At 36.1% G+C, this 24,096-nt stretch overlaps 1 protein-coding gene across 1 annotated transcript; it reads left to right on the forward strand.

Moving 5' to 3' along the window:
* Nucleotides 1–595: 595 nt before the first annotated feature.
* Nucleotides 596–22,839, forward strand: LOC117625616 (DNA topoisomerase 3-alpha). Its single transcript, XM_034357149.1, has 25 exons — nucleotides 596–950; nucleotides 5,030–5,373; nucleotides 5,892–6,070; nucleotides 6,172–6,244; nucleotides 6,519–6,641; nucleotides 6,740–6,861; nucleotides 6,939–7,011; nucleotides 7,095–7,211; nucleotides 7,942–8,025; nucleotides 8,689–8,868; nucleotides 9,003–9,131; nucleotides 10,745–10,819; nucleotides 11,532–11,621; nucleotides 11,931–12,035; nucleotides 14,169–14,203; nucleotides 15,366–15,495; nucleotides 16,273–16,325; nucleotides 16,400–16,499; nucleotides 17,414–17,452; nucleotides 17,977–18,055; nucleotides 18,721–18,792; nucleotides 19,243–19,314; nucleotides 21,025–21,189; nucleotides 21,808–21,928; nucleotides 22,384–22,839. Exons 1-25 carry the CDS (start codon nucleotides 596–598, stop codon nucleotides 22,619–22,621), a joined length of 3,153 nt encoding a protein of 1,050 aa, XP_034213040.1. The 3' UTR covers nucleotides 22,622–22,839.
* The last annotated feature ends 1,257 nt before the right edge of the window (nucleotides 22,840–24,096 follow it).

Consider the following 24,096-nt stretch of genomic DNA (forward strand, 5'->3'; position numbering starts at 1 on the left):
TTTATGGACTAAAGCAAGCAAGTAGGATGTGGTATTTAAAATTCCATCAAACTGTCTCAACCTATGGTTTTGAAGAGAATATAACCGATCAATGTATTTATCTGAAGAATTGTGGGAGCCGATTTATTTTTTTAATGATATATTTTTTGCTACAAATGATCACAATTTATTGAAGCATACTAAGGAGCTACTTTCAAACAATTTTGAGATGAAGGATTTGGAAGAAGCTGCTTTTGTGTTAGGCATTGAAATTTAGAGAGACAGACCTTGAGGTCTACTAGGCTTGTTGCAGAAAATATACATTGAAAGGGTACTCAAATGTTTTGACATGAGTATGTGTTCTGGATAGAAAGTTTCATTGGTTAAGGGAGATTTGAAGAAAAAGCATTGCCCCAAGAATAAAGAAGAAGAAGTTGAGATGAGGAACAAGTCGTATGTTTCTCTAGCTGGAAGCATTATGTATGCACAAGTATGTACAAGGCCAGACCTAGCCTTGTGCAGTAGCAAGACGGGGAGATTTCAGCCAAATCTGGGAATGCCACATTAGATAGCTGGAAAGAATATTCTAAGGTACCTATAGAGAACAAAGGCTTACATGTTGATTTACAGACGCACAGAGAATTTGGAGCTTGTTGGCTATGCTGATGCGAATCTTGAAAAAGCTGAGGATGGTTACACCTTTACTTCATGTTTTCTTTTCAAGATGGCAGGAGCAGTTGGTGCTTGGAAAAGTGCTAAACAATCTGGTGTTTCAAGTTCAACTATGTTTTCAGAATACATAGCTTGCTATGAAGCTACTTCTCATGCAGTATGGTTAAGGTATTTTATCAAAGACATTAAGGTGATGGACTCGATTTCAAGCCCAATACAGATATACAATGACAACAGTGCGGCTGTTTTTCATTGCATGAACAACAAGATGTTGCCTGGACTTCAGCACATTAACAGAAGTATTTAATAGTGAGGGAGAAGGTAGCACACAAACTAGTCAGGTTTGATCATATTAGAACTCAAGATATGATTGCAGATCCGTTTACAAAGTTTCTACCTTCAAAAGCTTTTCTGAGACATGTTGAGAGCATGAGATTATTTTCTGGCTTTGATGCTGCAATCTAGTGGGAGTCTTGTTCCAATTCTGATATTTTTCTAGTATGTTTATTTTGTTGTTTTCTGGATTGAGGGATTTGCATTTAAGGATGTTAATTTGGTTGACAGTTTTTATTATTAAATAATTTCTACCATTTTGACTATTTAGATGTTTAAACTTATTATGCATTTTGTTTATGTATGTGAGATTATGGTCTCTTTGAGATACTATTGGTTTAATAACATTACGGATTGACTCTTGCTAAGTCGTAAAGGGGTATATGTACTAAAAAGCATAAAGATTCACATTACGAATCAGTACATGTTAAGGTTCGCGTTTGTAAGTGCTTCATGTGTTTTGAGATTGCATTATGTGATTATAGATGACATGTTTTTAATAAAGAAGAGCAGTGCTTGTCTATAGTTCGTTTTGTCTAATGCTTTTCACTGTAGTTTGAAAGGACTGACTTAACTATTTTAAACTCATGGCCAATAAAGATTATCAAACTTTTGCAATACATAAGCTTAGTGCTCTAGTGCTTGATCTAGTGAGAGAATGTTATATTCCTATTTAGATCGGTGCACTAGGTACTAAGTTATATCAGGTTTGATAAGAGTTTAAATTAGGTTATACCTTGAGGCCCAAAACCTTGTGAAATAAGGAAAGTTTTGATTGAATCAATTAGGGGAATATTCGCTTGTAGATCATTCGCCTCTTGAACTTTCTTCTCTCTCTTCCTCGTTTCCTGTAAAATCAAATAGGAGTAAAAGACCATACCCTCGGGGTGTTGGCCAACCTAAGTTCAATTGAATCCTTGAGAAACAATAGCTAAAAAAAGGTATGAAGTTTTCTTTATGGGGAGAACCGAGTGGCTGGAGCCGTGTGTGGTGGCACTTAGCTATGTGGAAGAGACAAATTTGGGAGAAGCTGGCGGCTAGGGAGACTGTCGGCTAGGGGAGAGAGAGAGAGAGAGAGAGAGAGAGAGAGAGAGAGAGAGAGAGGAATTTTTAAAATACCTTGTGTGTTGAATGATGCTATGTTTTTATAGGGCTCTAGGCATCTATGGTTTTTCAAAGAATATCTTCTTATTTGGAAGGAATATATTTTTTCCCCAAATTGTAGAGATTGAATCAATTAGGGATTTGATTATGATCAAATCACCAATTGATGATGATATCTCTGAAAATTGGTGATATTATCTTTTAATTGGTGATTATATTCCCAACCATATTTAAGATAATATCCCTATTTTTAGTAGCAATTAATTGGCCAAATAAATAGGCTCAATTAATTAACCCAAGAGATATTCTTCTTGTCCACGTGGCGCCTTGTGAATTGAAGCTGGATTATTTGCTCCCACAGAGGTTGAGGGAGAAGAAGGAGAAGGAAGTTCGAGGGTCAAAGAATCTACGTGCTAATATTCTCCGCGCAGAATTTTGCTCAAAAATCAACAAATCTTGAAAAATCTAATAAGATGAAGTAATAGAAATTTTAATTCAATCTAAAATTAAAAAATAAGACCAAAAATTACAAAAGCCAAAATTTTTTTAAAAAAAAAAATACTACAAAAGCCAACTCCCCTTCCCAATCCGTATCCCCGCCACTCTTACCCGCCCCGACACCACTCGTACTGTCATGTCTCTTTCAAAACACTTGTCTCTTCTGGCGGTCCTAGTCATTACAAGGACTGTAGGGATGGGATTTGGCACACTAAAAACCTAACTCCTCTTTTCCCTTCCCCTTTTCTACAAGCACCCACCAACTATGGCTACGCTAGTGAGCTCTAAAGCAATCTTCTAGTTAGGGGATGAAACTCACCAACAAATTGCTGTCTCTGCTATAGAGAGAAGAAGGATCCACTATGAATGAATGTGAAGATGGAGTAGCCTCATCCTGAGCCCCCCACCTATGATGGCAACAACCTGATTTTTAATTTGTATTTACTTAATTTTTTTGAACGATAAAATAATTGTTAATTTTAAAATAATTTTATGATAAAAAGAAAAATAAAAAGAATAAATGATGATGTGTCATGTCATAAACAGTTAGATTATAAGAATAGTCTAACTATTGTGAAATGTTGGTAAATGTACGAACACTAAATGTAGAGGCTCGAGATCCGTCAACCCTAATCAAATGTAGAAAAGTCTTCGTAACACTTGGGGCCCAAAAACAACGCAAGGAGCACTGTAGGAGGCGTAAAGAGGTGTCATTTAATGTTTTTAGAATAAGGTGTTGTAGGGGTGGGCATCTCATCCAAATTATCCGCATATTGACCGTACCGTACCGACAGTTTGGTTAAATAATTATTTTTTAATTTTAATTATTCCGATCCGATCCGTACCTAGATGTTTGGTTTGATTAACGGAAACAATATTCCTAACTTGACGGAAATCCGTACCGAAACGATATTTATACTTATTCTATTATTAAAATACAAAACAAGAAACCAAAGATAAATACAATCAGCATTTTGTATCACTGCTTTATTACTGTTGTATCACCTTTTCATCACCATTGTATCACTACTTTATCACCATTCTATCACTTCTTTATCACCCGATACTGTAGCACTTTTTGGTCAGAGAGGAAGTTATGAATTTCCTGTGTTTTTCAGTTTCGACTTTTGTCCTGTTTTTTACTTGTAACATTCCAACTGTTGATCCAAATTTTATGTTCTTTATATGGTTAGATTCAGCATAAAAAACTAAAGAACCCAACACGGAACAAATGACAAAATCATTTACATAAATGTAGAGAATTCAATAAAAATAACACTCAAATGTTCAAACAACAAACACAAATGGCTCCTAGTACATCTTGAGTATATATTGAATGATATAGCGACTAAGTTATTTGATTTCATACTTGGGTGAATTAGACTATTGAATTTTTATATTTTACAAGGATAATTTGGTGTATTTGTTAAAGAACTTATGTTATGTGAAAGTATTATAAATTGTATTTTTATTAGTATATTTTTATTATGGTAGCACCGGTGTACCGAATCAATCTAAACCGAATATTAGGTTAACCGATCCAAAGTCTTTGGTTTGTTGAATGGAAGAGAAAATGGTCTATCGAAGTCTTTGGTTTGGTTAACAGAAGAGCCTTCTACTGTTCTGAACCGATCTGTGCCCAGGGCTAGGGTGTTGTGTGATAAAGTGTATTAAATGGTTAAGAGCATTTACCTCTACACCCAAGTTCTTGATAAGGGTGGGCATTCAAACCTGCAAACCAGAAATCTGAGTGGAATCACACTGAAAAAAATAGGAAAAAAAAAAATCAAGTTGACCAAAAAGTCAACAACCGGTCAAAAACTGAACCAGACCGATTTGGACCAATTTTGGTTCCAGTTCTATGTCTTCAAAAATTGGACCAGGCTGAACTGAATCGATAAAATTAAAAAATATATAATTTTAGTATTTATTTATATTCACTCATAACTAATATTTATCCAAGTTCAATTTCAAAACATCTCTCTTTTCAAACTTTAATATTTATTTTTATATGAAATTGAATAATTTGTTAATTTTCAAGTCAAAAAAATAAAATTTCAGTTGAAACTTGTATTAAAAAATAATAATGTTAATAATTCGGTTCAAACCGAATCGGATTGAAACTTGACCGAAATCGGTTAAACCCAAATCGGACAGTTTTTGAAATTTTTTATTAAAACTAACTGAATCAAACCGGATAAATAGTACCAAATTTGGTTATAATTTAAGGCAAAAATCAGTCCAAATCGAACCGTACCCACCCCTAATTCCTAGGTTCAATTCCCCCAAATATAGCTTACATATATATTTTATTTTATTTTTTTAAAAAGCATTACTAAAAAAGAAAGCTAACAGCCCTCACAATGGGACTTTCCAGTCGGGCGGGAAAATCCAGTGCCTGATTCTCTCTGTGTGGTTGAAGACAGAGAAAAGGCGCAATAAGCTAATAATGGTAAATCTAAGGAAGGAGCAGCGGGTGTTGTAGAGGAGAGGAGAGGAGGGCTGAGAAGAATGAGGGTGCTGAATGTGGCGGAGAAGCCGTCAGTGGCGAAGTCAGTGGCGGGCATACTCTCAGGGAACCAAAATCTGAGAATGAGGGAAGGCCGATCCCGCTACAACAAAATCTACGAGTTCAACTACTCCATCAATGGCCTCCCCTGCCACATGCTCGTCACCTCCGTCACTGGCCACCTCATGGAGCTCGAATTTGAAGACCGCTTCCGCAAGTGGCACGCCTGCGACCCCGCCGTTCTCTTCACCGCTCCCGTCCGCAAGTTCGTCCCTCAGGTCACCTCACCTCCTCCATTTCTTCCCAATCTCTCTCTCTCTCTCTCTCTCTCTCTCTCTCTCTACTGTGTCTGTCTAGGTTTTTGATATATTAGGGCTAGGTTTTGATATATTGTCTTCTTATTGGTGGTTTTGTCAAGTTCAGAGTTTGTAAGTAGGAAACAATTGGGTGCTCGTGTTTTTTGTGGTGTGTTCGCAAATTTTTACTATTTTGAGAATTTGATTTTTAGTGAACAAATTCATCATTTCTGGATTGAGACGGAGACTATTAGGGTGCTTGTGGATAATGCGATAAAAAAGTATGAATCTTTCATGGATATCATATGGAAATACATTATTATTTTGTTGGATGCACATTAGAGTGATGAGATAACTTCTTGTCAAAGATGCATGGTATAACAGGGGTGTGTAAATCTGCAATTGAATATGCAGCAGCAATGTTTGCCACTTATTTTTTACTGTGGGCAGAATTTGATGAAATTATACATGTCTGTCGGTTTCAAATTCAAATAATTTAGGACAAGTTGGATATCAAGAGGACGTTAGAGGAGGTAGCTAGGGGGTGCCAATGGCTTGTATTGTGGCTTGACTGTGATAGAGAAGGAGAAAACATTGCATTTGAAGTGATAGAAGTCTGCACAGCCGTAAATCGTCAACTTACCTTAAGGAGGGCTCGTTTCTCAGCTTTGATTGAGAGGTGCTGTACCCTAGTCTCTTTTGTTCCTTTCCTTGAAATTCCAAATTTCCGATTTCCTTGGGTATCAGTTTCTGTAGTTTTTGATTTAATTTTTATTTCAGAGATATTCATGATGCAGTGCAGAATCTTGTCAACCCAAACAAATGCTTTGCGGATGCAGTGGATGCTAGGCAAGTCAGTACCTTTCATCACTAGACTCTCTTTGTGTTGTTTTGGCAACTTCAAAGTTAGTTTTCTAGTTTATATAAAACTATATACTTAAGGGAACTGAAAATTGGGTTGTTAGTTTTTTGTGCTATAGGCCATTTACTTCTTCATCACTCTTGCTTAGTAACTCAAGGGACCACTGTTAATCATGTCCGCATACTAACATTGTTTGTCTATCATTTTATGGCCATGTTATTTTCCTATGTCAGATAAAATTTATCTTCTTTTTTTTCTTTGGCAGGAAATAGACCTTCGAATTGGTGCTTCGTTTACCAGGTTTCAGACTATGCTGCTCAGAGATGCATTTGTTATTGAGTCTGCTACAAATGACAGAAATCTTGTTCTAAGTTATGGTCCTTGTCAGGTATGAGAATTCTGCATTTATCATTTGTCCCCCTTTTTAATTCAGTTGTCTTCACTTATGTATGCATTTTTACTTTTTGTTCCTTTTATGCAATACAGTTCCCTACACTTGGATTTGTTGTGGAACGATATTGGGAGATACAGTCGCATGAGCCGGAGGAATTTTGGACCATTAACTGTTCACACAGATCAGATGAAGGCCTTGCTACATTCAATTGGATGTAAAGTGTGAAGACTTTATGTTCTTCTTTCCAGCTTCAGCAACCATTTAAAGTTTTATAATATTCTAGATTTGCAGGCGTGGACATTTTTTCGATTACACTTGTGCTGTTATAATTTATGAGATGTGTGTTGAGGAACCTACTGCTACTGTGAGTCATGTTGAGTTTGTGTGTATTGCTAATTTCATATTAACTAATGCACTCTCAGCTTTAACATTTTCGGTTGCTTACAGGTCACAAAGGTGAGACAACAGGAGAAGCTGAAGTATGCTCCAGCGCCCTTGAATACCATTCAGCTTGAAAAGCGTGCCTCCATATACTTTCGGATGAGTTCTGAACACACAATGAAGGTGAGCACTTGGGCCACAATGTTGTGTCTTTCTGTTTTATGCCTGTTAATGGGTTACAACTTAAATTGATAAATTCAATTTCATATGTTTCATACTTATCCCAATAATTTGACTGTCCATCCATGCATGTCTTTATATGTGAATGCCTTTAAATTATGGATATTGGTGATAATGATACACATCATCAGCCTTCTGCCATCTGCTTCCCCAATATTAGCACTGGGGTTTCTAGACTGAAGCATGGTTCTGCACTGGGGTTTCTAGACTGATGCATTGTTCTGCAATTTTTGAGGCTTTACCTTCTACTGGATCCAGCCATTTAGTCAATCCAATTCCTTCCTCTCATAGTATCTCTAGGCTTTAGAGTTTTCAATGGTTGTCTCATAATTTATTTTCATAAGAATCTCTTAATAATTGATTGAAGCTAAATATGTCTTAGGGTTTCTGAAATCAGCTGGATATAGGGTATGTTTGCAAATATTTTGGATCAGTTATGTGCCATTATAATTTTATCTCTCCTATTTTTTCCCCTAGCCCCTTCCAGAGAGAAGGAAAAGAAACAAAGAAAAAGAAAAAGAAAAGGGGTCTATCGTTTCCTGTACAGTGGGGCATCATCCAGTTTCTTAAGTTCTAGTTGCATATGCAGTTTAGTTGACATTTGACCTGTTTTTATGGTTGTGTTTTCAATCATGTCCTCATATCTACACTCACTCACTCTTACTGATTGTAGGTGGCAGAAGAGCTTTACCAAGCTGGTTTCATCAGTTACCCTCGTACGGAGACTGATAGCTTCTCTGAAAGGACCAATTTGCATGTTAGTAACTTTTTCTTCTATTGATAATCCCAAAATATGTGTCTGGTTCGCACAGTAGTAACTATTGACAGCATTTGGATTGTTTCGTTTTAAGATTTCGATATATATTGGATAAAAGAACTAGAAATATAAAGGAGTGAATTTAAGCGGATTCATTGTGAAAGAAATGATGAAGAATATAGAATAAGAATGTTTATAGAATTCACAGAGAGAACAAATTCATATAGATACAAGAATAAAACATGTGTCTGTACAAAAAGTTAAGTTCAAATTTTAGCTTTCCTTGTAGAGCTATTTATTCTCTTTGACTGACCCTTTCAATTCTCTCTCCATGGGTTCTACATCAGTGTAATTAAACTCTGACAGGAAGGGAAGCTAAACAGTAACTTACCAAAACGAGCTGTCAGTTATTATTGGAATGCTATTATAACTCATTGAACATGAAATGATTTTTTTTTCAAGGCCTTGAAAGTTCCCTTTATACACTAGTTATCACAAATTAGCATAGTTTCTCATTTTTATTGCCTTTGCACTCTTCAGGTTTTTAGCCTCATTGAATGTAGTATTGTTTCCATCTCTATCTTGGTCATTGCAGCTCTATTTTGGTAATGATTCCTTACCTTTTGCTGCATAACTAATCAGTTGTATCTTAATTTGATGTAGGCGATTGTACAAGAGCAACAAGGGCATCCTGGATGGGGATCATATGCTCAAAGATTGTTAGACCCTGCATCCGGGCTTTGGAGAAACCCTAGGAATGGTGGACACGATGACAAGGCCCATCCACCTATTCACCCAACTAAATTTTCTTCCGGAGAATCAGGATGGAGTCAAGATCACCATGTAAGTAGTCTAAAGCATGCACAGGTGATCTTTTGATCACCACATATTCTTCAATTGCACTTTTATTTGATCTGAGCTGAGAGACATGTTTTTGTTTTTCTTGAATCCTATTGTCATCTTTTTTTCTTTTTCAGAGATTGTATGAGCTGGTTGTTCGCCATTTCTTGGCATGTGTCTCACAGCCAGCTGTAGGGGCTGAAACCACTGTTGAAATTGATATTGCTGGCGAATTGTTCTTTGCATCAGGGAGAGTGATAGTAGCAGTGAGTTTTCTATTCCAGTCTTCATTCTTGAGTTTTCTATTCCAGTCTTCATTCTTCTTCACTGTTTGGAGTCAAATTTTTAACCGTAGTGAATTTTTTTCTCTTTTTGTTTTTTTGGAAAAGAATCGTGATGATTATTATTGATTTGCTAATGAGTATTTTTGTTTAGGTCGCTGGCTAAGTGTTACTTTTTTTAATGCAGATTTGTCTTTCTTGAGTAATTCTTAGGTCGCTGTCTAAGTATTACTTTTTATTATTATGCAGATTTGTCTTTCTTGAGTAATTCTTGGGTCGCTGGCTAAGTGTTATTATTTTGAGTGCAAATGTTGGAAACTCTGTAAGCATTAACTGAATGTAGGTGATGTAGGTGTTATGTTTGGAAAGTCTCTTTTGTACCTTATGTGCGCGACTTAGGGTTTGAGGATTTATTTTGTTATTACTAGTAGGTGATGTTTTGTTAACATGAATGAAATGGAATGCCTGAGAGCTCAAACCCATGACCTCTAACTCGGACCTATCTTTTGGGCCTGAAACCCTGAATTTGGGACTCTGGTCTCAAACTGGGGAACCCGGACTCTAGATGCTAAATCGAAACCCCGGACTTGTGACATAGCCTCCGGATTCCAAACTCAGTACGGCAGATGTGAGACATTTGACCCTAGAGCCTTGGATGCCAGACCCCCAATCTGACTCTGGACCCGGGTCTCGCATCCATGTTATGGGTATGGGGTCCGGAGTCTTGGATCCCGGTTTTTTGTCAATGATTAGCATTTGATTCCTCTCCGAAGGTTTCCTCTCCGAAGGTTAAGCAAAACACTGAATGGAATCATAATTGATTCCATTTCTAGTTCTATCTTTCTTCAACAAAATAATTGACTTTATTTCATTCCATTCCTATTCCCCTTCCCATTCCTATTCCTATTCCACCAACCAGACACCCTTTCCCATTCCTATTCCTTTTATGCCAACCTAACACCACCTTAGGGTTTTCTTCTCGAGTTTGGATTGTCTATTATACAAGTAAGCCTTACTTTAACGAGGAAGTGGACTTGATTAATGAATTAAATTTACATTTTCCTTAATTTCTCTTCACCATTTCTCTTATTCTCCCTTTCATTGTTCTACCTCTCTTCTAATTTTCTCTTTTTTGGTCCTACACCACCTCTAGACTGAAAAGTTGAATAGCAGTATCCTTGGGCCTTGCAGTCTTATCTGTCCTGCTGTGTGTTTGATATGCTTTCTTTTGGAAAGTAGGAAAGTGTTGACTAAATAAACCTATAATTGATCCTTGATTATGGGTTTGAGTAAAGTAGGGGATTATAAATTACTTAGCCTTCTGATATAGTAATTTAGGAGCTGGTTATGCAATTAGGAGTAAATTTTGTTCCCTATGTTATTTCCGAAGTTAGCTTTACATTTCTTTTATAAATTATGGAGAAGAATAATAGCAAAGAAAAAGGGAGGTTCTTCTATTTTCAACACTTTCATTGTGCTCATACAACTTGCAAGTACTTCTGTCTCTGTTTGAAGGTTTGGCACTACATTTATATGTTTGGAAAATAAGCTAAGTGTTTGGCATTTTGTACTTGATTCAATTCCTTCCTTTTTATCAGAAAAATTACTTAGATGTTTATCGCTTTGAATCATGGGGAGGTTCCTTGCTACCAACGTATGAAGTTGGACAACAGGTGTGTTCATTTATCATAAAACCAAGCTATTCATCTAAGTTTCCAATTGGAGTTCAATTATTGTTTTAAACCATTCCTGTATAAATGATCTGCTCTGTCACCATTTCACAAGTCATTTAATATGTCCTATCAGCGAGATGAATCGATAAACTAGCATATGAATCCAAATATTTATTCTACTCATTAATATAAATTATTTCAGGAGTGAATGTGTGGCTGAACTACTAGATCAAGTGATGCCCATATTGTCAATTATGTTATCAAATTGTAGAAAGTAAAAGTTTGGCTATGTTATTTGTGATTTTTGAGGTATGTTTTATTTGGTGAGCTTTAACAATCGTGATGGATGATATGGTTTAAAAAGTTCAATCTTGTTTCTAGTAGGTGTGATGATGTGATGGACATAAAAGTTTGATCTCTACAAAAATTTGTATTGAAACTCAGATCCATATTTTAAGGAACTTGTCTTTATACTTTTAAACACACACACACACACACACACACACAGAACGAGAAAAAAGAAAAAGAAAGAAGAGAAACACAGATACTAACAATTCAAATTACAATTTTTTACATTCTGAACCTTGTGGATAACCTTCTGCTCTATGAGTGGCTGAAAATAAAAATAAAAATCTTCTGCTTTATGTTGTAGACTGCATCATAAAACCCATGCATCTGATATACATTAAAACCTTAATTGGTTACGTTGCAGTTTGTCCCAACAACATTGACTCTGGATTCAGGAGTCACAAGGCCTCCACCACTTTTGAGTGAAGCTGATTTGCTGAGTTGTATGGACAAGGTGGAAAATATATTTTGATCTGGCTTATGATTCTTGTATTGACTCTATGAAATTTTCAGTTGTTTTCTTAGGCAGTTGCAATGATATTTGTTCATGTGTTCATGTATATATGTTGCATATATACTTTCTTCAAAGGCGTATTAACTTTGGAATATATTCCATTTTGAGAGAGTTGAAAAAGCACTATCTTGTTGGAAGGTTCTTTACATATGCATTTCTTTAGACAAAGACAACGTTTTTTCATCATTGTGGATGGTAAATATTTCTCAGATATTAATATATTTTCTGATCTTTTGCTTGATTTATTAGGAGGGCATTGGTACAGATGCAACAATGCATGATCACATAAAAAAGCTGCTTGATCGATTTTACGCAACTAAGGACTCAAGCATGCGGTTCTCACCAACCAATCTTGTAAATTTTTTTCTGGCTACAATTATATGATATATTCTTTGCTTGATTTGATCCTGTTTAATCTTCTTCACGTAGTTTTTCTTCATATTGTTTTTTCATTTTTGCTTCTTTTTTTTCGCTTTTTTGTGTGTGTGTTTTTTTGTGTTTTTTGTGTGGCTTGCCCATGATTATTCTCTTGTTGTTCAGTTTCCCAGTTCATATCCTAGTGATTGGAAGGACAATTAGGTAGTGCTAGAATTGAAAGTGGGAAATAAAATTCTAAGGTTATATGTAGTTCTCAAAAGGTCTTTTCAATAAAATGCCTTGTTGGTCCCATCTAGGCAAGGATGGGATAATTTTGGAGTGGGAATAATCAGGTGTTTTTCCTTTTAAGTCCTATTCATGGAAGCTAATGGTAGTTTTACTAATGTGGGGGTCTTGGGAGGGGAGACTGCTTGTGGGCCTAAGCTCTCAAATGGGAGCTCAACGCTTTCTTACTCAAGGCTTAAACGAGGTTGCGTTTTGATTTTTAAAGAAAGAAATGGTTTTTTGTGCATTTGGTTTTTGTAATCCTGAAGTTGGTTGAAGTCATGATGGAGTTGATTCCCATGACATGATTCTACTAGTGACACAACTGGTCTATTCCAACAATGTTATAATATGAGAGGTTGCTTGAGTCCCTACAATATGTGGTCAAGGGAAAGGGATTTTTTAGGTATCTAGAATATCTCTCTAAGTCCAAGCCTAAGTTCTAGACAGACTCCTTGTTCTAGCCTTGGTACCTATAGATGACACGTGTGATATAGGCAAATGCCGTTGTAAGCTTGTAACCCCAGCATACGCTCTGATTCTGAACTTCTCTGGAAACCAAGCACAACTTTCCTCAAAGTAGGTGTGGCAAAGAATCATACAAGTTAACCAAAATGGCAATAATGAACTCACACAATCCCTTATTATTGCCTTTCTGCCCCCTATTGGACCTTCTTGGGAGCCACACTATTTGTATTCCATGCTCCGTCTCAATGGCATTGCAAGATTCGAATTGGGTAGCTGCCATACAATGTGAAATGGATGTTCTAGAGTAAAGGCCCGACTTCAGAGATGTTCCCATAACTGTGGGAGAAAAGACTGCAGGGTGTAAATTGGCTATCAGGATGGTGGTGGTGGTGGAGGTGGTGGCGGTGGTGACGGTGGGGCTGATAGTGGGGGTGGTGGTGGTGGTGGTGGAGGCGGTGGCGGTGATGGTGCTGGCGGTGGTGGTGGTGACGGTGGGGATGATGGTGGGGCTGGTAGTTGGGGTAGCGGAGGCAGTGGGTGGTTGTGGAGGTGGCGGCGGCGGTGGTGGTGGTGTTGGGGGTGGCGGCAATGGCAGTGGTGATGGCGGCAGCAAAGATGACTGGTGGCAGCGGCAGCGGTGTTGATAGCCGTGATAAGATGGTGGTAGTAGAAGTGGTGAAATCACATCTTGAGAATAAAAATAATATATCTATCAAAATCTCTTGGGGAAGCAAAGATTTGTCATGGCTTAAAATTAGTCTATAATCAAACGAAATCCGCCACTTTTTGTATTTCCTTTAAAATCAATGAGTTTTTTAATACACCCAAACTTTTATGAAGTCTTTTAAAGTCGTGATTGAATACATTCAAATTTGAATGGAGTTTAAAGAGTCTGAATTGAATACACCCAGAATTGTATAGACTCCTATAAAATCGTGACTGAATACACCTGAACTATTAAACTTCCTTAAAATCTTTTAAAATATCAATTGAATAGTCGATGGTACAATTGACTCCTAAAATCCCTGTTGGTAAGGGCTTTAGGTTCCAAGGAAGGACTTCACTTCCACTTTTTTTCCTTTTGCTAAGTTGAAATTCTAAAAGAGGTTATCAATAAGAACCTTGACACATTGCATGCCACATCCTAACATGGCTTTATTCCAGCCTCTCTATCCCGACTGCATTTAATATGCTAGTTTTAAATTTATAATATTTCAAAATCTTCTTAGCGTAGCAGGAAATAATTGTGAGTTTCTAGTAGCTTTTATTTTATTTTCTAAATGTTTCAAAGATAGGTGAACTTTGACATACCATTCTCTGTTGCATCCTACTAGGAAATGAAATGGAGTTTCTATTGATAATTTGGCATGATTTCAGGGTGAAGCGTTGGTGATGGGATATGATGACATGGGGTAAGAATTTCAAATTCATCTTCAATTCTTAAATATAGTATCTTCAATCTTAATCTACTTATCTCAAACACATTGGGATCAGTTTTTATTTTTTCCACTAGAAAATAATTCAAGGATTTTTATGGAGATTTCTTTTGGTTTTTGTTAGCATACCTGGAAATCTGTACAACTTGTTATATTATCAAAATGAGATATTTTTATAACTGAATGAATATTTGCATGCTAGTATGGTATTGGTATATAAATAGAAATAAGCTCCTCTCGTTTTGTATGGAAAACGGAGAAATCTTGAAGTTGTACCATCAAGGCCCAGACTTCAGAACCCTAGTATTGGGGCTGGCTCCATGCAGGTCCTTTGAGCAATTAATGGTCTTGATTTGGATCAATCCTCTCCATCCTGTCCAGAACTGAAGGGGAGCTGGACCCATATACACAAGCATGTACATGTATCTGTAGTTTCATATACTTGCATTTACTAGTCCCTTTGTAAAAATGATAAAACAATTTTGTACAGTGAAAATGAAAACATTGCAACAGAAATGTCACCATGAACATATCAAAATAAATATCCTTCATAGTCATATTCTTAGAGTGTCTGGGTATAATGTTGTCAAGGCAAAGGTATAGTATGAGCATTTTAGTACTTGCAAGGCATTGAGGTGTAAGTCATTTGTGACTCGAATTATTATAATATAAGATATATATATTAAACTATTTCGGAGAAAAATCCTTCTTGCTCATGGAAGTTGGAAACTTGGGTGATTGGTGGCTTAGAGTTGTTGATGATACCTGGGGTGAAGGCTTAGAGCTACCTGGGATTTGGGTATTGGGCAGCCGGAACTCATTTGGAATTAAGGGTTTATTGCTTTTCACTTTATATTGGGAGGGTAGGCGTTAGACCTCTTTTATTGGAGCTGTCTAATGCTTTATTTTCTTCATTTGTTCTTTGAAGTGCACTTCTAGTCCTCTGCTCTTGTATTATTGTACAGTTTTATATGTTCAATAAACTTTGTTTCTTCAGAAAAAACAACACTACTGAGTTGCAGATACTTTTGTTTCTCATGATTTTTTATAACTTAGTCTCTAGGGAAGTAATATTTTCTCACTGATGTGTCTTTCAAATTTGATGGTGATCAAATTTATGGGAATCTTTACTTCCTAGGTATAAACTCTGGAAACCCTACCTTAGAGCTGTTATGGAGCGTGACATGAAAGCAGTTAGCGAAGGTGCCAAGAGCAAAGCTGAAGTTTTGGAAACTTGCTTGCAGCAAATGAAAGCTTGCTTCCTAGATGTAAGTTTGTAGTTGGCTTTTTCACGTTCTGTTACATACATATATATATATATATATATATATATATATTTCCATGATACCATTCTCATGCGCACATATATACACATGTTTTACTGTCTTTCATGATTTTAATTTCCTATGCACTTTAATTTTGTTCCAACTATTAGACTTTAGACCAATTATCACCAAGGATGAAAATTGCAGTGTCGATGGAACTTTTGGTAGTTCTGACTTATGAAAGTATCAGTAAAATATCAAATACTAAATCAAATATCAGTTACAGAACATTTATCAAAAAACATGGATAAACAAAATTTAGGAAATGCTAAACCAATTACTATATTCGTGAAATATATATATGCATAGGATGAAAGCAGTGCATGTGACTGACACATATATGGTCTAGAAACTTGGATTCTAGCGTGCAACATATTTTTATTCCATAAGGATAGTATTCTTTGGACCTCTAGCCGAAAAACTCTACGTTCTCACCATAGCTAGCTTTCTACTGTCAAACTTATTTATTAAGAGTGTCTTTTCTAGAAACCAATTCTTTAGCCTTTTAAATTTACATGGAATAATATCCACCCAAAAACCTTTGAAAATAAATTGGGAGTTCTGATTGACACCAAAAACCATTAAAATCTGTGTCTTATTGCGAAGATGTCGCTAATATCCTTCCACCCTTTGTTGATGTTGGTGGCTACAAAAACTTTAAATTTCAGTAACTTGATGGATTTGATCCTTGATTTTCACAAAACCTGGAAATGATTGTAGGCAAGGTTGAACAAAGTAAAACTCTTTGAAGCCATGGCAGTATTCTTTGAGAGGTAATTTTACTTTTTCCCTGTTTCTCCGGTGTATATATTTTGCTATGGTGATGCACCATTCACCTTTTATGCAGATCGAATAGGTCCGGTGGAGACGAGCAGCATGCATCTGGAGAGTTCGTTCGACGATGTGGCCTTTGCCAGGAAGCGGATATGGTGCTTAGGCAAAATAGGGTAATTATTTATATCATAGAAATCTCTAATTCAAATATGTTTGACTCTTTCCTAAGTTTATTACTTGAAATTTTCTTAGAATTTGCCATCCTCAATCCATAAGCTTCATCATCACATCTTCATCTTCTACCAGACCTTTCGAGAAAAATTGATGCTTTTGTTTATTGAACTTGTGTCTCTCCACACTCTCATAATGGATTTCCTTTGCGGTGCGTTCGGATGAGGAAATTAATATCGTTGTTGAGGCAAAAGTCAAGATTTGGAAAATGATAATGTCTAATTTGCTTGCTTGGTATCATAAAAAAGGAAGAATCATGAAATTCAGTATAGAACGGAACATATGGAATGTGAGGGTCATAAGTTCCAACATAATTCCATTTAAGTAGATGTCATTTCCAAAATCTCGTGACAATGAGATTGCAAGAAAAATCCCAAACCCATTACCATCAAAGCAGCTGCCACCGCAGCTACTGCCTCACTGCCGCCACCTTGCCACCGACTTCACCATCACTGCAACTGACCCTTACCCCCATTCCAACCTGCTCACTTCCTCCACCACTGCTGCCAGCCCCCCCCAACACCCCACCATCCCGCGTCCAGTGCTGCTGCTGCCCTGTCTCACTGCCACCACTACCATCACCACCTCGCTCCCACCATTCCTACCTTCAGCATTACAATTGTTGTCGCTGCCACCAGCACCCGTACAAAACACACCTCACCACCATCTCCACTACCACAACCGCAGCCTCCTCCTTTGTCACTGGGACCATCATCACTGTCGCTCTCATTGCGACCATAACTTGCACTTCCACCACCATCTCAATCACCGGTATCACTTGTGAATTAGGATATTCAAACAAGAAATTTTACAAATTCCAGAATTTTAAAGTTATTACTTTGCTATGCCTATACAGGATGGGAATTTCATGGTTGGATGCTTGGGTTTTCCTCAGGTTAGTGTCCTTGTCGATGATACATTTATTCTATTGTAAATTGCATGTTTGGACAAAGTTTTGTTCGGGCTTGGTATAAACAATTTGTCAAAAACAAAGGGAAGAAAATTGTGGACAATAATGGTGAAGCTACTCATATGTTGTAATTATTGATAAATTAGTTGTAATACATTGTAGCTTATCGTTGGTGACTCTTTTTGTAAAACAGGAGTTTTATTGTTTAATTTGTGTTGCTTTTGACTGCCTGTCGATGGATGTAATTTCCTTTTCACTAATAAACATTTTTCCTTCTCAATAAAATAAAATGAAAAAGAGCAGTGGCAGATCATGTCATTGAGTCCAACTCTTTTCATTCCTTTATTTTGTCTATTTTTCTCTCAATTTCTTGCTTCTCCAGATTGGAACTGTTTATTTCTTTTAAAATAGGAAGTCTGAGAAACTTTATGAGACTACATCATATTTCATTTTTCGTAACATCACTGTGGTCATAATAATTGTAATACCGGTTTGGTACATATTTTTAGTGTAGGAATGTTGTCTGGCTCCCTGGTTCTGTATCAGAAGCAGCTGTAACAACTAATGTTTGCAATTCCTGCACTCCAGGTTCCTTTTTATTATTATTATTATTATTATTATTATTATTATTATTATTATTTCTTTCTTTAAAGTTGCCTAAATAACTGAAACAAATGCTATTCAACATGCGCTTAACTATTAGTTTTTGTACTTTTATATGTAGATGGAAAATTCAACTATCCTCTAGCTATTAACGTTCATTTCATCTAATACCCTGAACTCGGAGTCTATATAAGCTGTTACAATTTCTTTGTGAAATTGAACCCACTTAATATTCATAGCCCGAGGAAATCATTAAGAATTACATCTTTTGGGTAACTTTGATAGTGTTGTATCCAAAACTAGGAGACATACCTCCTACCTGTATCCATGTTATCTGCTTATGTGGGGTGGTGGTGGGTCCAGCTAGTATTCAGAATGTGTATCAACAGTCTTTGAGAAGCCTGTTCCTAATCTTTCACCGACCTTTCCAAATACATCAATTGAAAGGGATCTGTTAATATTTTGGTGCTCACATGAATACACATGGTGTTGCACTACTGCATTATTTTAATTTTGGTGCTCACATAACTGTTTATGTAGTTCACCTGCTTTAAAGAATCATGCGGCACACATTGTGCAATATTTTTATGTGTGTGACTAATCCTCGTGTTTCAGATCTCATTTTCTTCCGTGTAATATTAATTTTTCAGGTCCTGTTTACTTGATTCAATTTACATTTCGCCGGCTGGAAATACCACCAGACTACAGTGCCAATCATTTGGGTAAGTGCGACTCCAAATTAAGATGGGCATGTTTAAATACATCCTATATCGAGTTCTGTTCCCTGCCTCAGACAATCATCCAATGTATTAATATCATATTTCACATTAACTGCTTAAATATCTTTGAGGTAGAGTGCTTCCATCAGCCTTTCCAATCACAGCAACTAACAAACACTGAATTTTCAGGCCATCAGTTTTTCCTCAATAGATCCATCTCTAACTTTTGAATAGAAGCCATTCCTTGTTCTTTTTCCTGTGGTTTCCATTTACTCATCAAATTAGCTTATTGTTTTCACTTATGTGCAGACACATTGGCTCAGAATTCTAACATATATATGCTTGTACACACAAACATTCTCAATGTCACACCCTTACACCGTACATTTTTTCTTGGTAGAGTATTGTGCTTCAGTTGGTCTGTCATGGAAATTCATGCATACATTTTATCAGGTTGCATTGGTGGCTGTGATGAGACTCTTAGACAGTTGACGGAAATCTGTGGAACTGGTTCTCGGTTGTCAGGTTTGTTTGTTTTGAGCAACTGTTTGAATTTGTGTAAAATAATTGATTTTTAAGATTACGACCAATTTGTATATGAATTTTGTTACTGATGCTATCTTTGCATTATCTTTGTACAAATTATAGTAGCCTTTTAGTTTCATATTTTCTTTCCATCATTTTTCTTGGGTACCGCCCACTACTCTGACCCTCATATGCTTAGTTTTCTATTTATGCAAATAATTATCATATCTTAAAAATGGGATATATTTAGAACTCTGGATTAGTGGATAATTTGCTGTATTTTTGTTTGTTTGTTTTTTTTTTTTTTAAACTTAGGAATGGAACTCATGTCTGGAATTGTCTGCTGTATTCTGAAATTTGCATTAGTAATAATCTTTATGGGTATGTTGTTTTTGGATTGTCTTTTTCTATTCAAGAATTACTCAGAAAGGTAATATCAGTTTTACCGGGATCACTACACCCCTTACGCATTATCGCGGTTCGGAACCACCCAAAATATGGTGCATTTGCACTCTAAATCATTAGAATTTGGTTCTCCAATTTTATCTTTTGCTCATTTATCAGTAATAATCAAAAGAGTTAATACACTACACCTCTTGTGGTTTAGTGTAATTACAAGATCTACCTTGCCCTTTCAGAATTTACGCATAGCTCTTTAACTAACAGTAAACTTGCAGTCTTGATAAAAGTGTACTTACTAAATCTGTACTTATAACCCTAAACACAACCTTAATAAGAGTGCACTTTGGGGCCAAATGTGCCCTTTGTTGAACTTTAAATATGGTCAAGAATATACTTATTTCACCTACCACTGAGCAGACAACTATCCATTCTCCTGGTAACAGTGGATGATATCTATAATGTGAAAAAGTTGTCTACTGAAAGTCAATAATATTATTTTGACTTGTAAATGAACAACTTCTATGTGCTCTTGAATATTTCACTTTGTAACACATCCTATTTCCATTACTTTGACGATTCCTGTCACTTGGACTTCTCATTATAATGCATCTATTACTTTAATATTTTCACGTGTGTCTCCAGCTATCATTACTAGTTGAGGACTGAAGTGATGAAAATTAACTAAGAACATGATAAATGTCCAAAAGAAATGAAAAAGTGGAACAACTTAGGAGAAAAAGTTCTTGGTATAGGGGTTTTCATCTTCTAATTTTTATCTAAATTACACAATGAAGATGAAATTTATTCATCTCTCATAATCAATACGCTAAATAGTTGAGGAGAAAATTTTATGGAAAACTAATCAGAAATTTGAATTGCTATTAGAAAGCGTTGTTTCTTGGAGTGCTGTTTATTACAGTGCATAAAAGAAAAATTGGTGGAATGGTATGACACCTAGCTTAAATTTTGTGATAAGATAGAATTAGCGGATAAAGATCAGTTCTCAGATCGTGAATGTGAAAAGACATTTTAAGCATAAGTGTGGAGCATTTTTAGACAGTAGAAGATGTGTTGCTTCAACAAAACCTGTAGTATATCTAATTTTATAGTTGTCCTATATTCGTCATTCAACAGCATATAAATCTGGAAAAAGTTGCCTATTCAAGGTGTTTATGTACAATATTTAAAATTTCGTGTACCAAGTGTTGACTACCTCCTCCAACTGAAGATTGCTTATATTATTTTGGTTATGTGTCACCAATAAGTGAAATACCAATCTTTTGACAATATGTATAATATGTTCTTCAGCGAGAGGGCGTGGTGGGCCAGCAATGCCAAACAATGTCCAACGAAGTAATACTAGGCAGGGTGCTTGCATATACTGTCATCAAACAGGGCATTCTTCAGGCAATTGCCCTTCCCAATCTTCAGGTCCTCGAAGTTCGAGGCCTCAATCTATGAATGTTCAAAGTGGTATGACTGCTGAACTTCCATTTATATTTTTTGAGTTCATATTTTGTCAGAAGCTGTTGCATGGACTAAGTGACCAAGACAAGTATAATCATTGAAGATGGGAGCAAATGATCATATAATGTTTGAGGACAGTATGAAAGTGGAACATGTCATCAACATTATAGGTTTGGAAGTTTTAGGGAAATAGAATTCTTATTAGGAACTATTAAATTAAAGTGTATGACACCTTTTGGGAATATATTATGCTGGTTCCAGTGTGAGGTTATCGACGTGAAGGCTTAACGTATGCCTCTTTATGGTGGTGATGATAAGGTACGAATTATCTCAAAAGCCTACATGATATGATATATCCATCTATTCTCAACAGTAAACAACACCCCTAAAATGTAGACCTAGCACCTATATGAGTATAATTTCAAACTATTTTGGGAGATTTTAGGATTCAAGCAGAAGACATCATGTTCGGGATTATTGATTCTCTGAATTACTAAAGCACATTAGCAGATGAGCCCCCCTGGCTCACCTGCCCCGCGCTTCATTATTTTGTTTATATCCCATGTAACTTCAAGCCCCACTTGATCGAACTAATGTGTTTTGATAATGGTGTGTATTTAGCAGGGCAAGTGTCAATCTCATGTAGTGCATGTGGTGCACTGTGTACTTTACGAACAGCTAACACAACGACTAACAGAGGAAGAAAATTCTACTCATGTCAGTCGCAGACGTGCAACTTCTTCGTGTATGTACACAATATATATCATGTACTTCAAATTGCTTCCTCAGGGACCATTGGTAACTCTTAGTATTTGGTTTTTAGTTTCTAGGTTTTTTATTTTTATTTTTTTGGGTAGTTAATGATAGAGGGAAATATATGGGAGGAGGGAGGGAGGGAGGAGGAGGGGAGGATAAGGAGAAATGAAAGAGAATGTGTGAAATAAAAACATGAAAATGAAAACTAGTTCGAATTGCTTTTATTTTTGTGGTTTTTGGTTTTCATTTTAGGTAAATGATCCATTGTGGCCTGCCTTGACCGATACTTTAGTAGAAGCTTGTCTCTAACAGGCAGCTCTAGATTGAGGTTTTCATCTGGATGGAGATGACCTAAATGAAACATACAGTACCTAAAATGCTGGTCTGTATTTTTTTATGGTGACCTATCTCATTACTGGTCTATCCTTGTTGCTCCTTGTGCAGATGGGAGGATAGCATCAACAATGGTAATAGAGGAAGAGGTTTTCAGCGTGTAAATGTTAGTGCCTCAGCATCGAACCCCAGTCGGAGTCAAGGCCATGGTAGAGGTGGCCGGGGTGCAGTAGATGCTGCTGGTGTGACTTTTGTGTCAGCAACTGGTGATCCCATCTCTGGTAGAAGGTGTTTTGTCTGTGGAGATCCATCGCACTTCGCAAATGCTTGCCCGAATCGTGGTATCTGATGCACCTCGTAAAAGTGTACTTCAGTAACCTTTGTGTTTAAAGATTGATGTCATTCTTCAGCGTAGATACTACGAGATAGTAGATATACAAAACAATATCAGGTTGGGTTCTTAGCAGTCTATAGTGATGTTTTCAACTGAACTGAATTTTGATTTCAATGGATTAACATTGTTACGTATGAATCTGCAGTATTATAATGGGAACCCTCTTTGTCAAATGGCAATGGCTTTGGAAAGTGAAAAAAAAAAAAAAAAAAAACAATGTATACGAACGAAATTTCAAATATAACTTTCATTTTTTAATTTAGCTCACCTCCATTTATTTTTTAAATATAATTGATTATTGTTGTAAAACAAGTTTAAATAATGGATTCAAATCCTCTGCTTGATTTTTCTTTAATGAAATCGGATCCTTGAATAATACAATACCATGAAAACAAAACAAAACAAAAAACATTTAATTTGGAAATCTCCAAATTATTAAAAATCATAAGTACTTAAAATCTTTAAAAGGTAATTACGAGAGGATTTTTTAGATTGTGTATAAGTTGGTGGTCTAATACGAGAGAGACGTTAATATGTAACATGCTAGAGAGCGGAGGGAGAATCTATGTATCAACATGTCCGCATTCGTTATACAATTTTGGCAATATTCATGAAAGAGACAAAAGGCCCACCACTACCCACGTTAGCACGCATATGTACACATGATGGACGTGCCAGATAAATGTAAGATTTCAACAAAAATATTGTAACTCATATAAATATTGTGCCTCATATAAACTTTACTATTATCTCGGTTAAGTCGGTTGGTTAAAATAATATTTTCATCCTTTTACACTCTAATTCGATCTCCTCTTTATGTATAAAGCTAGTTTAGAATATCATTAGGTTAAACAAAAGACATTTTGCTACTAAAAAGCGAGAACTCGATCCCACTTTCTTTACGTTAGAGTAAAACACAAAGAACTTTACTATGAGAGAGAGAGAGAGAGAGAGTTTAACTACTAGTTTAGTTGTTCCTTGTTTTGTTGGCAAGCAAGTTGTGACGTGATTTGATTTCTAGTCCACGTCCCACTTGACTAGTAATTTATCTTGTTTAATGTCTTGGTAACCAATTTTGGATACATAGGAAGAGGTTATGAAACTCTTCCGTTCCACATAATAATCTAATTAATCTTCAATGTTTCTCATGAAAATATATAATATTATCTTTATTTATTCCTTTCTGAAGAAAAAAAAAAAATCCTCTTTTCCCTGTAAGAGGAAAATTATCTGAGCTTTATATAAAAGACCATAAGATATAGGGGTTAAAATGTAAAAAGACAGAAGGAGGGTGCAGCTAGAAGTAGAAGATTCGTTTCCCTTTTATATTAATTATCACATGGGTTTGTACTTTGGATGGGTGGAGCAAAAATCTATAATAATTAAAAATTATTGTTTACCTTTCCATGATTTCCATCCAGCACATGGGT

This window comes from Prunus dulcis, chromosome 4, assembly GCF_902201215.1.
Source record: "Prunus dulcis chromosome 4, ALMONDv2, whole genome shotgun sequence".
NCBI lineage: Eukaryota > Viridiplantae > Streptophyta > Magnoliopsida > Rosales > Rosaceae > Prunus > Prunus dulcis.